At 44.4% G+C, this 18330-nt stretch overlaps 1 pseudogene and 1 gene segment (V, D, J or C); both read right to left on the bottom strand.

The window, feature by feature from the left end:
• Positions 1-201: 201 nt before the first annotated feature.
• On the bottom strand, positions 202-4148 carry LOC148163839 (immunoglobulin heavy variable 3-23-like). The segment is given in 3 exon segments: positions 202-224; positions 3552-3902; positions 4006-4148. Coding segments are annotated over 3 exon segments (420 nt in total).
• Positions 4149-10552: 6404 nt separating this feature from the next.
• Positions 10553-17627, bottom strand: LOC148163838 (immunoglobulin heavy variable 3-23 pseudogene; annotated as a pseudogene).
• Between the last annotated feature and the right edge of the window lie 703 nt (positions 17628-18330).

The following is an 18330-nucleotide window of genomic DNA, read 5'->3' as shown; positions in this document are numbered from 1 at the left end:
GGTGTGCCTGGAATAAAGATGCTGAAGTGTCAAAGTGGGGCAGAAATACAGGGTCTGAGGACCCCCTGAACCATAAGAAGAATGTGCGGCACCAATGTGATGCACAGTTACTAGGCATAGGAGCCCGAAACCTGATTAAACAGTGAGACTAATTGCAGGCTTTCTGCTCTGCTTTGCCATGAAGGGTGAAGCACTGTGTGGTCATATGACCTCTTTCCTGAGACCTGTAGGCAAAAGGCAAAAAGGCTATGAGACCGTCCCCTGGAAAATAACATGGGTCTACCCCAAGGGAGTCCCTAATTTTGAGGTTTTGAAACTCAGTCGTGTGCCTGAGATAGAGCAGCTCCAACACAGGCAGGGTGAACACAGGGTCAGATGGTATCCGGGGACAGTTTCCTGTGAAGACTCACTGAAGAGTGTGGGGTGTGAACTTTCCAAACCAGTTCAGAGAGCAGATGCCATATTTAATCCACCCATCAGTGCAAAACAGCTCTACCTATTGGAGGCCAGAGCCACTTACACCAAGCCCTGCACCCTGCTTCCAAGATGTGCATTTCCACTAGGCCAAAACCCCTGAGAATAATCACAACAGGTACCTCCCTGAGATCAGCAGAATCTATTCCTTCTCACCAAGTCTAATGATCATTGAGTGCTGGGAAGTTTCAGCTCTAGGGGAAGTAGGATCTAGCTTTCTTTCTACTTTCATTCTTAAGGTTTTTTATTTTTATTTTTTGATTTATTTTCCAATTCTTCTTTCTTGATTTTTATTATTAATTTTTTCTTATATTTTCATTTTTATTTTTAGAAATATATATTTATTACTTCTATTTTTACTTTATTTTATTTTATAATTATTTTTATTTATTTTGTGACCTAAATTCTTTTTTAGAAGCAGACCAAAAGAAACACAGGATCTTCATTTCTTGACTTTTTTAACCCTTTCTTTTTTTATTTTCAGAAGAAATAGAAAATATGGAAACGTTTACCCCAGAGGAATGAATAGGAAGGAAAACTCATGTCCAGGCTTTTAATCAATACAAATATAAGTATGATGTCTGAACTGGAACTTAAAACAATGATTTTTAGGATAGAAAGTGGGCTTGAAAAAAGGATAGAAGACACTAGAGAATCCTTTACTGCAATGATAAATGAACTAAAATTTAATCAGATCAAATTAAAACAACAACAACAACAACAACAAAAACCAACAAACAACTAAATCCAAGATGCAATCCCATGTGGAGGCCATAAAAAATGAGGATGGATGAAGGAGAGGAATGAATTTAAGGTATACAAGATAAAATTCTAGAAAATGAGTGAAAAGAAGAAGGAAACCAAGGTAATGGGCCATGAAGGTAGACTTAGTGAATTCAGTGACTTATTAAAACATAATAACATTTGTATCATAAGAGTCACAGGAGATGAAGAGAGATAAAAAGGGGGATTAGTTTTATTCCATAAAATAATAGCCAAAAAGTTTCCTAATATGCAGAAGGACACAGACATCAAAATCCGAGTAGTATAGAGAACTGCTATTAAAAAGCTGACTATCACCAAGGCATATTGTCGTTAAAGTCACAAAATACAGCACAGACAAGTAAAGATTCTGGCAGGAGCAAGGGAACAAAGGGGCTTTCAGTACAACACAACTCTGTAAAGTGATGATCAGACTCAAATCTCACAGTCATCACATCCACATCTTCTGGGAGACTGAAAAAACATCATCCTTAAATTAAAGTTCCACATAATCTGGGAAACCCTGACTCCCTTGTACCAGGTTTCTCCCTCTGTGTGTCCACTGTGTCCTTTCACAGAGTCCTAGGAGGGTACTGGTTAGTCCTATCTGTGGGAGGGAACATGTGAGAAATCCACCCTTGAACTTCACTGAAGGAACTTACCAGGTACTTTCCCAACAAATGCAGCAGGGAAATGCCAGAGCATCAGTGCTTGGGTTCGTGTGTCACTAATGTCTCAGTCTGTTCCAGCTGCTGTAACAATATACATGGTCTGGGTCATTTTATACAGCAGACACTGATTTCTCACAGTTATGTATTCCCGAAAGTCCAGGTCAAGGTGCAGACATGTGGTGTCTGGAGGGCACCCACCTCCTAGTGTGTTCTTCCCCTGTCACCTCACATGGGGTCAGGGGGCAGGGAGATTTCCCAGTCCTGTGGTATAAGGGCAGTAATCCTGTCGTGAGTCTGCACCCTCCTGACCTAAATGATTCCCTAAGGCTGGTCCTCCTTGATCCATCACAATATCCTTAGGATTCAACCTCTGATGGTTGAGGTCATACACATTGAGCTGATACCAGGAACTGAAAGATAATAGGTTATTCCCCGCAGGTGGAAGGCTCCCCCATCCAGCAACTCAGCCTGAGGATTCTCATGGATCCAGTAGAAACCTCTGGTCTCTGTGTGCACACAGCAAACACAAGGACGTCAGAGCCAGTTTGTGACCTTGGGGAGTGGACAGCTTCCACTGCAGATACGGGTAGATCTCGGTCTACTTCTATCATTATCTTTCTACTCGTGATGTTTCCATGGATTGTTCTAAATTTCCAAGGATTCGTATCATTTTCTATTTAGAATGGCCATTTCTCCTTTTGCTCTTGCCATTTTCACAGGTGTTTAGTCGAATTAGTCATCACTTGGTATCTTTTGATTATTGTCTGTTAGCACCTTGACCTTCATCCCTCACTCTTCTCTTCCTGCCTCACAGATGGAAACTCTAACAAGAACACACCAGTTCTCCCTCCTTTGATGCAGGTGGGAGACTGACTCCACAGAAGCCCCTCCCATGAACAGGACCCCATCCCCCCACTGACCCACAGCACACCCCCTGAGCCAGTGTCCTTCCTTGGCTCCATCCAAGCAGTTATGTCTTGAGGAGAGGCCTGCCCTGCTCTCAAGAGACAAGATGGTAAAGGGGATGAAAGTTTTATGTTCTCATGTTGTGTGTTTGTGTGTGTGTGTGTGTGTGTGTGTGTCTGTGTGTGCAATCAACATACTCTACATCCACACCATGTCCTGGTGGGGTCCCTCTGTTTCCCACGCTGCCACTAACATTGTTGGGAACATGGTTTAAGACAGTGAGCCCCACCAGGGATCTTTCTTCTCTGGCTTTGGATTGTTGATGTCACTGTAGCCCCATATCCAGAGTGCACTTCTTGCAAGCTTGCACACTGAGCTGGATTCTCCTATGATACACAGTGAGTGCAGCTGGGACTCTTGAAAATAATCAGGGGATTTGCATGGAGATATTTGTAATTCATTCATATTTAGGTCCAGGAACAAGCAAGTGCAAGTGACACTGACTTTTGCGCTTGCAGGTATAGCAGTTCTTCAACTTTTTATTTATGTCAGAGAATGAATAGGTAGCACAGAACTATGTGTGCAGAGGGGCTCCCTGGGGGAAACGGCTATAATTAGAGAGGAAGCCCCAGACCCTGGGAGGAAACCTGCCATATCCTCTAGCTGCATCTGCTCCTGGGCCTTAAGGACAAAATTGTGCATAGTGTGCACCCCCTGCTGGTCCAGATCCCCTTCTACAGTGAGGTTTGTGTCTGGACTCACACTGATGTCCCCTCACCGTGTCACTGGCACAGTAATACACGGCCGTGTCCTCGGCTCTCAGGCTGTTCATCTGCAGATACAGCGTGTTCTTGCCGTTGTCTCTGGAGATGGTGAATCGGCCCTTCACAGAGTCTGCGTAGTTTGTGCTACTACCACTACTGCTAATAGCTGCGACCCACTGCAGCCCCTTCCCTGGAGCCTGGCGGACCCAGTACATGTAGTAGCTGCTGAAGGTGAATCCAGAGGCTGCACAGGAGAGTCTCAGGGACCCCCCAGGCTTCACCAGGTCTCCCCCAGACTCCACCAGCTGCACCTCACACTGGACACCTGCAGACACAAAACATCCTGGTCAGGAAATTGTCAAACAACCAATCTTTCTCTCACTCACATACACTCGTACACTCAATGTGACTTGTTCACCATAAATTACCTTTTAAAAGAGCAACAAGGAACACCCAGCCAAGTGCAAACTCCATGGTGAGTTGTCTGTGTTCTCTCCTGATCACTGAATGGGAACACCTGGGGAACCCGGGGCTGGTCTCCTCTCCCAGCTGCAAGTGTTGGGGCTCAGCTGGTTTAATCAGCAGACGGAGGGCCCTATTTGCATGTCCTCTGAATATATATTCAACTTGGGATCTATGCTGACAGAGAGGGCAGTGTCCAGAGCAGGTGTGACTGCCGTTGATGTGGTGCTATTCATCACTTTTAAAAAATATCATTTATATTTGATAACTTTCCAGTGTATATTCTTGGCCTCCATGTACTACTTTGGTTTTACATGTAAACATAAGTCTTGGGGTTTAGGTGTCATGTTCCCCCTTAAGTGATGTGAACCTACACCTAGAATTGTGGAAGGTCTGTGAGTTGTCCAAGAGCATTTATGGGGTGAGAGTGAGCCTCAGGATATAAGTCGGTGGTCCTTCCACAGTACTGTGCTGCATCCCTGAAACCCCCCTTGGGACAGAGTGGGCAGGCTCATGAGGAAGGTGGAACCCCTTATGTAATGGGGACAGAATGATTTTGCTTGTTCTAGAGTTTACCTGAAATACAGAGAGAATCAGGATTGTGAAGGTGTAATTTCAAGTCTCTCAAAGTTTACTCTCTCTGTGTTCCTCCAGAATCACCTCTGTGATTATCTGTAATAGCTCTGATGTGTGTACTTGTCACAGGATGAACTACACGCATGCAGAGTGTGTGATATGATAAACACTGGTGTCAAAATCAATATTATCGAGAGTGAGCACATCAGTTCTCCCTAAAATGTCCTGTAGTTATCTTGGAATTCCTCCTCTCTCTTACCCTCTTCACCCTGTCCCCACATAACTATTGATCTTTGTCATGTCAACTTCGACTAGCTTTAATTTTGTAGTATTCATAAATAGATAATGGTATCATATGTACTATTTAGTAGGGCTTCCTTGGCTCAGCAGGAATCCTTGTGCTTACAGCCGTGTTGCTGTGTGTATCAGGAATCATTGGTTTAATGACCGGCAGCTCTGAAGGCACAGGCTTGGAAGCAGCAGCCAGAGGAGGACCTGAAACAGCAGAAGGAAGCCCCTTGTTTCCAGGCTCATCCACACACCCTCCTATCCCAGGAGCTCTTGGTCCCAGAAGGAGATTCAATCCCTTGCTGTTTGGTAACATGATCTGCTGGCTGTGGAGAAGAGACCAAGAGGCAGAGCAGGTGGACAGGAGAATGTTGAGGTAGAGGCTCTGAGAGTCCAGGCAATGGAAGAGGCCAGGAACTGGGATGAAGAGCAGCAAGGGAGGAACTGGCCAGGCTGCAGAAGTAACCTCTGCACAAGAAAATTCACGACTCAGGTACCAGGGTGTGGAAGTTACAACAGTGTTCAGCCTCTGACTGTGCCCCTATGTCCCATGTTCTCCACTAGATTCCACTGCTAACCTCAGGTGTGAGCTGCAGGCACCACCTGGGCACAGGAGCTGCTCTTTGCTTCAAACCAGGAGCCTTCTTTCTTTGTCACCAGGGCATGGAGAGGACCCATTTCTGCAGCCACACCTCCCCACACCCCACAGAGCATAACTGAGACGTATGGAATCTCCTTTTGTTGAGAACTGTTTTCCTACAATACTGAGGCTCATAAGGAGGCTCCACCCCTGTGTGTCTCCTACTGACTTCAAGTACTTGTTTACTTTGAGGCATCGGGGACCTGGACTGTGGGTTTTAACTCTGACTAGACTGTAAAGTCCCTGTATCAGGACAGTGCAAATCTATTGCCCCTTTGACCCCCTCCCAGTTTTCTATGTTAATCAGACAATAAGGACCATCAACCACTAAGTTAGGATGTACATCATGTCTTTCCTGAGGAATAATATTGTGTATCAGGTTCTGTCCTCTTTTTGCACAAATGAATTTAGAGCAAAGGAGACAGGCACTCCAATGGGGATGCATCGGGAACTGTAGAAGCAGGAACAACACTGTGTGGACCCACAGGGAGCCTCCCAGCAGCCATGTCATGCTTTGGGGCAGAGGTGTTGTGAAGACAATTTCTTCCCTTGTAAGTGCTGACGATAACAGGGAACACTGTGCATTACATGCATGCGTCAGTCCTCCCATAAACGGGGGTGGATGCCAGATATTTGATTCCCCTCCCTGATTATGTCTCATGATGTTTTTAACTCTCTTAGCCCCTTTGTAGGTCACTTTGTATTGGAGAAAATGGTTCGTTTGAGAGGAGGAGTGTCCAGGATTCTGGAAAGCACATGTTCTGTCCTTAGAGGAACCTGTGCTACAAGCGTTTCCTGTCCATCCCTGTTTTGTTAGCTTCCTCCCAGGAACCTCTGTGCCTTTTTCACTAAATGTGCTTTTTTCTCATCTGCTAAACATCCTCATAAGACTTGGTTCAGCTCAAGGAAAATCTTTCTCATAAGTCCTTCCTTGACCACCTGGCCTCCTCGGATAAGGATCATCACTCACTTCTCTGTGGCTCCCAATTTCTCCCTCTGTGCATCTCCTTCAGAACAGGTACACCACCGAGGTACTTGTACTTGTTCACCAGCTAATAGAGGCAGAGGCGCCTCCAATTTTCTTAGTCCCTGAATAGAACAGTTATCTTCATCACCTTTGTACCATGCATCGCTGGTACAGAATTCAGTCAGTCCCTGTGAATAGTGTTTTTCCTGTAGACTTGAGATGACTTTTGAAATCTACTCTACTCATCCCCTGCTCCTGTGCATCGGGATATAACAGCATCTGAATTCTGGCCAGGTCAGTTCTAGGCACCTTGTAATTTAGTAACCCTATCTTACATTCTTTCCACTAGTTCATTCAGTGAACCTTGTGAACAGGCCATTGTAGAGTCAGTGATGATGACAAAGCAAAGCATGATTTCAGAGCCCTGAGCCTCCTGAAGTCCCACAAACAGATGCAAAATGCAGTTCCTTTATTTCTTTCTCAGAAGTCTAAGGTAGAGTTTCATAACTGCTTATGTAATTCATTAACAAATACTTATTTTGTTCTAACTGCACAAACTATGGCCCTGCTTAGTCCCTGTGAACACAGCAATGAACAGCAATAGAAGAACTTGCCTTCATGGGGTTTACCTATGAGGAGGGAAGACTGACTATAGCATGTAACCATCCTGTCTTCCTCCACATGGTAAGATTCTCTTGCTGACCGGGGTGTGAAGAATAGATGGGGATGGGACAGGGCCCTAGGAGGTTGGAATCAAGCAGGTGAGGAGATTCTTGCTGGTGTCCAAGTGAGAGTTGATAGGAGCTCAGTCCAGGGTGGCAGCAGTGAAGGGGTTGGAAATGGTTGGATTCTGAGTGTGTCTTGAACTTGTAACTGGCAAGACTTGCTGACTAACTCGTGATAGAGTGAGATAAAGAGGCAGTTAAGGAGCCCCAGAGGCTGAGGTCTCCATCCTTTGTCCTGTGAGAAGTGCAGGTCCACACCAGTCCTCATATCTCTTGTGAATTCCTGGAGGGTTTTCATTGTGTCTGGTCATCTCTGGCTTTGCTGTTTGTCTTTCTGTCCATCATTTGGTCCCCTCTGTGTCTGTCTGTCCTTGTAGCAGCTCCCCCCACCAGCTTGTATTAGCAGCTTTCTGATGGTTCAGGTCATTCATATATTTTCATTTGGTGTCATATTTGTAATATACTTTGCCCATTTTCTGTTTTTGGTTGATTCGGGTAGGAGATTACCCAGGCATTAGATAGGATCAATACCCACCATTTTTATCGACATGAATAGAACTGGAGGAGATTATGCTAAGTGAAATAAGTCAAGGAAAAAAGACAATTGTCACATGGATTCACTCATATGTGGAACATAAGAAACAGCTTGGAGGACATTGGGAGAAGGAAGGGAAAAATGAAGCAGGGGATAATTATAGGTGGAGGAGAACCATGAGAGGCTAGGACTCTGGGAAACAGACTGAGGGTTTCAGAGGAGAGGAGGTGAGTGGATGGGTTGGCCTGGTGATGGGTATTAAGGACGTCATGTATTGCATGGACCACTGGGTGTTATACGCAAACAATGATTCATGGAACACTACATCAATAACTAATGATGTACGGTATGGTGACTAACATAACATAACAAAAAAATAAAAATCTTATTATTCCAATACTTAGAATTTACTAAGAAAAAAATATTTGCAAAGTTAACTATGAAGTGCTTAATTCCAAAGTATTTGAATCTACTTATATGAATTTGAATATGAGTATATACAGATGCCTAATAAATAATTTGTAGATATGGTATAAAAAAATAAATGCAGCACTCATATTTAGGGTTCTGGAATGAGTGTCGTCGAGAAGTATGGACTGGATGATAGTTCTACTCCATTTGCTCCATTCTGGATTACCCTCTCCAGATACACCCGTGTTGAGGTGGTCATGTGTGACAGTCCAGAGGGATTACATTACTTCAGAGCAAATAGCTTAAAATTGAGACAGGTATCTATTGCCTCCTGCTTCCCAGTGTCCCTAAGCTTCCATGTGGCCTTCCAGGTCTCCCCATTAAGGCCTGCCTAGAATTGGGTTCTCTTTCTCTCTCTGGACTGAGTCGTATGAACTTCATTTATGATGCAGCCTCCCTTTGTTCTGAAGCTCAAAATCTGCACTTTTCTGTACCAGAGAAAGTCAGGGTCTTGTCCCTTCAGGCCATGAGCTGATCTTTGCACGCTCAGAGGTCACTCTGCAATTTTCCTGAATAATGAACACATCCTCTGATAGGAATTTACTGACTTTTCCTGAGAAATATGACTATCACTCTTTGCTTGGCCATTTTGCAAATCTAGCTCATGCACATATGTAGATTGTTAGAATTCCCACAATTTCTGGGAAGAACCCTCTATTTTTAATGTTGCTTTGACTTGGTCATGGTTTCCCCTTGCTAATAGTCTTGTGCTCATGAACATCCTTGTAAGATGAATGTGCACTGTTATTATTTGGTCCTTTTCTCCTTATGTGATGGCCTGTTGCCACCTTGATTGCTGTTTTATTCAGTCCAGAGCTTCTCCATAGAGTTTGTCCCTGCAAAGTGGACCTTTAGTGATAGACAGGCTTCCACTGGAACTTCCCCAAAGTTTAATGGAGAGGAGACCTGAATACACATCATTGGAACACAAGATAAGTTGTGAGTGACTAATGTGAGATAGGAAAAGTACTGGGGACTTTAGAGATTCCTTTTGGAGGTGATATTGCAGTTCTTAAAGATGTTTCTTTATTTTTTTAAGTAAACATTGTCAAAGTGCAATGCATTTTTGAAAAAAAAATAATACAATACAGACCATATAAAAAGAACCACTGGTTTTAATTTTTATTATATTATTTATTTTTTTGAAAATTTTATTTATTTATTTGACAGAGAGAGACACAGCGAGAGAGGTAACACAGCAGGGGGAGAGGGAGAATCAGGCTCCCTGCCGATCAGGGAGCCCAATGCGGGGCTCGATCCCAGGACCCCGGGACCATGACCCAAGCCGAAGTCAGATGCCTAAAACTCAGCCACCCAGACACCTCAAGTACCACTCATTTAATGGTTGGCACCTTTCAAATGAATGAATATAGCAGGAATTTTATTTTTTAAAATAGTTGTTTGTGGTCGGGATTCTTTCCAGTTTCTGATATTACAATAAAGTTGCTTCTCACCCTGGAGATGTATCTCTGGATGTCAGAGAATGTATTACTTATATGCTTTCCATAACAACCATGAACGTGAAGAAGATGCAGAGGGACATTTTTGCATCAATATGGGAGTTTCTCTGCCCTGTTAAGTTCCTATTTTATATAGGTGTTTTTGAATGATCAATGTCAAACATGGGAATATAATAAAACACAATTAAAATTATGAAGTTTCTGTGATGATGGCTGTAAGAACATGGGCGTAACAAGGTTAACCCATTTTTTGGAAAAGCTTGATGCCCATAATGATAATTTGGTGTAACCCTTATCAGAAATCCAGAGTATCATTTAGAGCAATAGATTACAGGACCAGCATATAATTCAAATCGCTGTCCATTAAGAGATTTGATGAATTTAATTTTATGTGGAAATAATATCAGGCTGTGGACACAGTCCTATTTCCCATCTGGGGTCTGTGATTCTGTGGCAATGAGATGATTCTAGTCTGGGAGGCAGGAGAGGATCTGCTGGGACATTGATTCTTCTTCAGGAGTTACTTTCAGAAGAATCTCTCCCTTCGGCCCATCCTTATTTCGGTCTGCCTGTGACCTTGGGAATGCTGTCACCATGTCCATCCATGATGGGGGTCCCCTAGGTTTTTGAAGTGACTTAAATTGATTTAACATCAAGATACTGGAAACACTCTGGCTGTCACTTCCCTCCAGATCATCTACAGTCTTTAGCTGCTTGGTGGTACCAGGTGATTTCAAAGCCTGTTAGTTAAATGATCTATTATAGCACGGTTCAGGGTACAGACAAATTGGTTATAGCCTTGAGTCAATACATGGGAGGAAAGCTCACAAAGAGAGTCAGAATATATCTGCTCATGTGTTGCCATCAGTAGCATATTCCTGGGGAACCTGGGAGGTGAGAAACCAGGCTTCAGGTGCCATAGAACACAGGGAGATGGACTTTATCGCATGTACACCTTCCATGGCATGTGCATATATTTTATTTCTTGAATGTGTCCTTTCCCATGTTGTGAAGTCATTCCTGAACCAAAGCCTCCATCCCTTTTAGCTATGGAAAATTTCTTGATTTGGGTTTCCATCCTGAGTTGTACCAGCTTTCATATCCAGGTACTGAGACACACCTGACAGCTGTCTGGTGGGACAACTGTGCATCGTGTGGCTCAGACTCAAAGAACATATGGTAGTTAAATCCACAGTCTCCTGGTAAGTTTGAGAAAACAGCGTCCTCAAGGTAAAATTACACATACTCTCAGAGATACATGGATTCTGTTGTCCAAATATACTCCCACTGGCACTGATGGGATTATGGTCCCATGCATTCTGATGTGAGGACATTTAAAAAAGTTTCAGATATCATATCCATCCTAAACCAACAGATATCATAACCATCCTAAACCAACAAAGTCAGACTGCCTCTCCACTCTAAGTTTTTGACAGCTTCTTTTGACTTTTAGGAAATTCAGCCTAATAGAAGAAAAACTTTGACCCTGCTGGATGAGACAAGGACATCTCTTCTGCCTCCATATCCCGCCGTTTCCACTCCTGAATGGTTCCTGTGCATTAGGAAGCCTGCCGACTTGCCATACCATCCAAAAATGCACCTACTTCCCCTGTAGAGAGACATGGTGTGATGCTAATAATGTTCCTGCAATTCTTGACTTCTGGGAGCACACATCATATCCTGTTAAAGCCCTGGGCTCATTGCCAGGAGGTGCATTCTTCTCTGTGCCACTCATTGAGTCAGGTTATGTATATGGGCCACATATGTGAAACAGTACTTACTGCAAAATAATATAATAATTGCATAATACTTGATGGGTTTGCACACTCAAACAGCAATTCAATCATAAGACCACTGGATCAGAGTAGAGAGGGAAATAAGTTAGGATATTCTGAAATACAACCCCGGATTTCAAGTCTGAGCTTCAGCATATACAGCAGAAGGAATTTAACACCCTCTTTGCTCTAAGTAAACAAGGGAGGGAGGAAGTTTGATGGAGTAGGGGTAAGGGTCCCTACACTTGTCTCAACCCTGGAACACAGCTAGGTCGTTATCAAGTCATTCTGACCAACCAAGAAATCCCTCAGAAGTCTGAGAGTTGAAAACTGCAAGTGTACAAATAGAAAATCAACCACCGTTTGGAATGTAGGAGGTGTGCAGATTTGTCTTCTGGGTGATACAAGTGTGGTGATGACCGCCGGGAAAGAGTGAGCCTCCTGAAGCTACCGACAATGTATTATAGAAGCAGAGAGCAAAATCTGAACTTTTCGAAGTCCGCTACTGTGGGGATGTGCCTGGAATAAAGATGCTGAAGTGGCAAAGTGGGGCAGAAATACAGGGTCTGAGGACCCCCTGAGCCATAAGAAGAATGTGTGGCACCAATGTGATGAACAGTTACCAGGCATAGGAGCCTGAAACCTCGTCGAAGGGTGAGTCTCAGTGCAGGCATTCTGCTCTGCTTTGCCATAAATGGTGAACCATTGTGTGGTCATGAGACCTCTTTCCTGAGACTTGCAGGCAAAAGGCAAAAAGGCTAAGGGACTCTCTGCTAGAAAATAGCATAGGTCCACCCCATGTGACTCCTGAATTTTGAAGTTTTGAAACTCAGTCATGTGCCTGAGATAGAGCGGCTCCTACAAAGGCAGGGTGAACACAGGGTTCAAATGGCAACCGGGGACAAATACGGGTTGAATGCTGTTCTGTGAAGGCTCAATGAAGAGTGCAGGGTGCGAACTTACAACACCGGTTTAGAGCAGATGCCATATTTAACCCACCCATCAGTGCAAAACAGCTCTACCTATTGGAGGCCAGAGCCGCTTACACCAAGCGCTGCACCCGGCTCCCAAGATGGGCATTTCCACTAGGCCAGAACCCCTGAGAATAACCACAACAGGCACCTCCCTGAGATCAGCAGAATCTATTCCTTCTCACCAAGTCTAATGATCACTGAGTGCTGTGAAGTTTCAGCTCTAGGGGAAGTAGGATCTAGCTTTCTTTTTTTATTTTATTAATTTCTTCTATTATTACTTTATTTTATATTAATTTTATTTATTTTTTGACCTATATTCATTTATAGAAGCAGACCAAAACAAACCCAGGATCTTCATTTCTTGATTTTTTACCCAGTTCTTTTTTATTTTCTGAAAAATAAAATGAAAGTATGGAAAATTTACCCCAGAGGAATGAATAGGAGTAAATCTCATGCACAGGCTTTTAATCAATACAAATATAGGTATGATGTCTGAACTAGACCTTAAAACAATGATTCTTAGGATACAAACTGGGCTTTAAAAAAGGAGAGAAGACACTAGAGAATCCCTTACTGCAGTGATAAATGAACTGAAATTGAATCAGGCCCAAATTAAAACAACCACAACAACAACAAAAACCCACAAACAACTAAATCCAAGATGCAATCCCAAGTGGAGGCCATAAAAAATGAGGATGGATGAAGGAGGGGAGCGCATCCGTGGTGTACAAGATAAAATTAAAGAAAATGAGTGAAAAGAAGAGGGAAACCAAGGTAATGGGCCATGAAGGTAGATTAGGGAACTCAGGGACTTATTACAACCTTATAACATTTGTATCATAAGAGTCACAGAAGATGAAGAGAGATAAAAAGGGGGATTAGTTTTATTCCATGAAGTAATAGCCACAAAGTTCTCTAATATGCAGAAGGACACAGACATCAAAATCCGAGTAGTACAGAGAACTGCTATTAAAAAGCTGACTATCACCAAGGCATATCGTAGTCATACTCACAAAATACAACACAGACGAGGAACGAATCCTGAAAGATGCAAGGGAACAAAGGGGCTTGGGGCTTAACCTCAGGGCTCTCAGTAAAACACAACTCTGTAAAGTGATGATCAGACTCAAATCTCACAGTCATCACATCCACATCTTCTGGGAGACTGAAAAAACAGCATCCTTAAATTAAAGTTCCAATACTCTGGGAAACCCTGACTCCCTTGTTCCAAGTTTCTCCCTCTGTGTGTCCACTGTGTCCGTTCACAGAGTCCTAGGAGAGTACTGGTTAGTCCTATCTGTGGGAGGGAACATGTGAGAAATCCACCCTGGAACCTCACTGAAGGAACTTACCAGGTACTTTTCCCACCAAATGCAGCAGGGAAACTCCAGAGCATCAGTGCTTGGGTTCGGTGTCACTAATGTCTCAGTCTGTTCCAGCTGCTGTAACAATGTACACTGACTGCGTGGTTTTAAACAACAGACACTCATTTCTCACAGTTCTGGATTCTGGGAGGTCCAGGTCAAGGTGCAGACATTTGGTGTCTGGATGGTTCCCACCTCCTAGTGCGTTCTTTCCCTGTCCCCTCACATGGGGTCAGGGAGCAGGGAGATTTCCCAGTCCTGCTGTTTAAGGGCAGTAATCCTGTCATGAGACTGCACCCTCCTGACCTAAATGATTCCCTAAGGCTGGTCCTCCTCCATCCATCACAATATCCTTAGGATTCAACCTGTGATGGTCAAGGTCATACACATTGAGCTGATATCAGGAACTGAAAGATAATAGGTTATTCCCCGCAGGTGGAAGGCTCCTCCCATCCAGCACCTCAGCCTGAGGATTCTCATGGATCCAGTAGAAACCTCTGGTCTCCGTGTGCACACAGCAAACACAAGGATGCCAGAACCAGTTTGTGACCTTGGGGAGTGGACAGCTTCCACTGCAGACATGGGTAGAACTCAGTCTACTTCCATCATTATCTTTCTACTTGTGATGTTTCCATGGATTGTTCTTCTGAATTTCCAAGGATTGGAATCATTTTCTACTCAGAATGGCCATTTCTCCTTTTGTTCTTGCCATTTTCACAGGTGTTTAGTCGAATTAGTCATCACATGGTATCTTTTGATTATTGTCTGTTAGCACCTTGACCTTCATCCCTCACTCTTCTCTTCGTGCCTCACAGAAGGAAACTCTAACAGGAACACACCAGTTCTCCCTCCTTTGATGCAGGTGGGAGACTGGCTCCACAGAAGCCCCTCCCATGAACAGGACCCCATCCCCCCACTGACCCACAGCACACCCCCTGAGCCAGTGTCCTTCCTTGGCTCCATCCAAGCAGTTATGTCTTGAGGAGAGGCCTGCCCTGCTCTCAAGAGACAAGATGGTAAAGGGGATGAAAGTTTTATGTTCTCATTTTTGTGTGCTTGTGTCTGTGTGTATAATCAATATACTCTACATCCACACCATGTCCTGGTGGGGTCCCTCTGTTTCCCACGCTGCCACTAACATTGTTGGGAACATGGTTTAAGACAGTGAGCCCCCACCAGGGATCTTTCTTCTCTGGCTTTGGATTGTTGATGCCACTGTAGCCCCATATCCAGAATGTAGTTCTTGCAAGCTTGCACACTGAGCTGGATTCTCCTATGATACACAGTGAGTGCAGCTGGGACTCTTGACAGTATTCAGGGGATTTGTATGGAGTTATTTGTAATTCATTCATATTTAGGTCCAGGAACAAGCAAGTGCAAGTGACACTGACTTCTGCGCTTACAGGTATAGCAGTTCTTCAACTTTTTATTTATGTCAGAGAATGAATAGGTAGCACAGAACTATGTGTGCAGAGAGGCTCCCTGGGGGAAACAGCGATAATTAGAGAGGAAGCCCCAGACCCTGGGAGGAAACCTGCCATACTCTCCAGCTGCATCTGCTCCTGGGCCTTAAAGACAAAATGGTGAGTAGTGTGCACCCCCTGGTGGTCCAGATCCCCTTCTACAGTGAGGTTTGTGTCTGGACTCACACTGAGGTCCCCTCACTGTGTCACTGGCACAGTAATACACGGCCGTGTCCTCGGCTCTCAGGCTGTTCATCTGCAGATACAGCGTGTTCTTGCCGTTGTCTCTGGAGATGGTGAATCGGCCCTTCACAGAGTCTGCGTAGTTTGTGCTACTACCACTACTGCTAATATACGCGACCCACTGCAGCCCCTTCCCTGGAGCCTGGCGGACCCAGCTCATGCCATAGCTACTGAAGGTGAATCCAGAGGCTGCACAGGAGAGTCTCAGGGACCCCCCAGGCTTCACCAGGTCTCCCCCAGACTCCACCAGCTGCACCTCACACTGGACACCTGCAGACACAAAACATCCTGGTCAGGAAATTGTCACACAACCACTCTTCTCTCACTCACATACTCTCATACACTCAATGTGTCTTGTTCACCATAAATTACCTTTTAAAAGAGCAACAAGGAAAACCCAGCCAAGTGCAAACTCCATGGTGTGTTGTCTGTGTTCTCTCCTGATCACTGAATGAGAACACCTGGGGATCCCGGGGCTGGGTCTCCTGTCCCAGCTGCAAGGGTTGGGGCTCAGCTGGTTTAATCAGCAGAGGGAGGGCCCTATTTGCATGTCCTCTGAATATATATTCAACTTGGTATCTATGCTGACAGAGAGGGCAGTGTCCAGAGCAGGTGTAACTGCCGTTGATGTGGTGCTATTCATCACTTTAAAAAAATATCATTTATATTTGATAACTTTCCAGTGTATATTCTTGGCCTCCATGTACTACTTTGGTTTTACATGTAAACATTAGTCTTGGGGTTTAGGTGTCATGTTCCCCCTTAAGTGATGTGAACCTACACCTAGAATTGTGGACAGTTTGCGAGTTGTCCAAGACCATTTATGGGGTGAGAGTGAGCCCCAGGATATAAGTCGGTGGTCCTTCCACAGTACTGTGCTGCATCCCTGACACCCCCCTTGGGACAGAGTGGGCAGGCTCATGAGGAAGGTGGAACCCCTTATGTAATGGGGACAGAATGATTTTGCTTGTTCTAGAGTTTACCTGAAATACAGAGAGAATCAGGATTATGAAGGTGTAATTTTAAGTCTCTCAAAGTTTACTTTCTCTGTGTTCCTCCAGAATCATCTCTGTGATTACCTGTAATAGCTTTGATGTGTGTACTTGGCACAGGATGAACTACACACACGCAGAGTGTGGGATATGATAAACACTGGTGTCAAAATCAATATTATCGAGAGTGAGCACATCAATTCTCCCTAAAATGTCCTGTAGTTATCTTGGAATTCCTCCTCCATCTTCCCCTCGTCACCCTGTCCCCACATAACTGTTGATCTTTCTCATGTCACTTTAGACTAGCTTTAATTTTGTAGAATTCATAAATAGATAATGGTATCATATGTACTATTTAGTAGGGCTTCCTTGGCTCAGCAGGAATCCTTGTGCGTACAGCCGTGTTGCTGTGTGTATCAGGAATCATTGGTTTAATGACCGGCAGCTCTGAAGGCACAGGCTTGGAAGCAGCAGCCAGAGGAGGATCTGAGGCAGCAGGAGGAAGCCCCTTTTTGCAAGGCTCATCCACACACCCTCCTATCCCAGGAGCTCTTGGTCCCAGAAGGAGATTCAATCCCTTGCTCTTTGGTAACATGATCTGCTGGCTGTGGAGAAGAGACCAAGAGGCAGAGCAGGTGGACAGGAGAATGTTGAGGTAGAGGCTCTGAGAGTCCAGGCAATGGAAGAGGCCAGGAACTGGGATGAAGAGCAGCGAGGGAGGAACTGGCCAGGCTGCAGAAGAAACCTGTGCACAAGAAAATTCACGACTCAGGTACCAGGGTGTGGAAGTTACAACAGTGTTCAGCCTCTGACAGTGCCCCTATGTCCCATGTTCTCCACTAGATTCCACTGCTAACCTCAGGTGTGAGCTGCAGGCAGCACCTGGGCACAGGAGCTGCTCTTTGCTTCAAACCAGGAGCCTTCTTTCTTTGTCACCAGGGCATGGAGAGGACCCATTTCTGCAGCCACACCTCCCCACACCCCACAGAGCATAACCGACATGTATGGACTCTGCTCTTGTAGAGAACTGTTTTCCTACAATTCTGAGGCTCATAAGGAGGCTCCACCCCTGTGTGTCTCCTACTGACTTCAAGTACTTATTTACTTTGAGCCATCGTGGACCTGGACTGTGGGTTTTAACTCTGACTAGACTGTAAAGTCTCTGTATCAGGACAGTGCAAATCTATTGCCCCTTTGACCCCCTCCCAGTTTTCTATTTTAATCAGAATATAAGGACCATCAACCACTAAGTTAGGATGTACATCATGTCTTTCCTGAGGAATAATATTGTGTATCAGGTTCTGTCCTCTTTTTGCACTAATTAAATTTAGAGCAAAGGAGTCAGGTAGTCCAATGGGGACGCATCGGGGACTGTAGAAGCAGGAACAACACTGTGTGGACCCACAGGGAGCCTCCCAGCAGCCATGTCATGCTTTGGGGCAGAGATATTTTGAAGACAATTTCTTCCCTTGTAAGTGCTGAGAATAAAAGGGAATACTGTGCATTATATGCACGTGTCAGTCCTCCCATAACCTGGGGTGGATGTCAGATATTTGATTCCCCTCCCTTATTATGTCTCATGATGTTTTCAACTCTCTTATCCTCTTTGTAGCTCACTTTGTTTTGGGGAAAATGGTGAGTTTGAGAGGAGGAGTGTCCAGGAACTCTAGAAAGCACAGTTTCTGTCCTTAGAGGAACAGGTGCTACAAGTGATTCCTGTCCCTCCCTGTTTTGTTAGCTTCCTCCTAGGATCCATTGTGCCTTTTTCACTAAATGTGCTTTGTTCTCATCTGCAAAACATCCTCATAAGACTTGGTT

The sequence above is a fragment of the Eumetopias jubatus genome, unplaced genomic scaffold, assembly GCF_037043125.1.
Source record: "Eumetopias jubatus isolate StellerSeaLion01/CBP00866 unplaced genomic scaffold, mEumJub1_p1.0 scaffold_7, whole genome shotgun sequence".
Taxonomy (NCBI): Eukaryota; Metazoa; Chordata; class Mammalia; order Carnivora; family Otariidae; genus Eumetopias; species Eumetopias jubatus.
The sequence above is the reverse complement of the archived record's forward strand: the minus strand, read 5'-3'. Positions and strand labels throughout refer to the sequence as shown.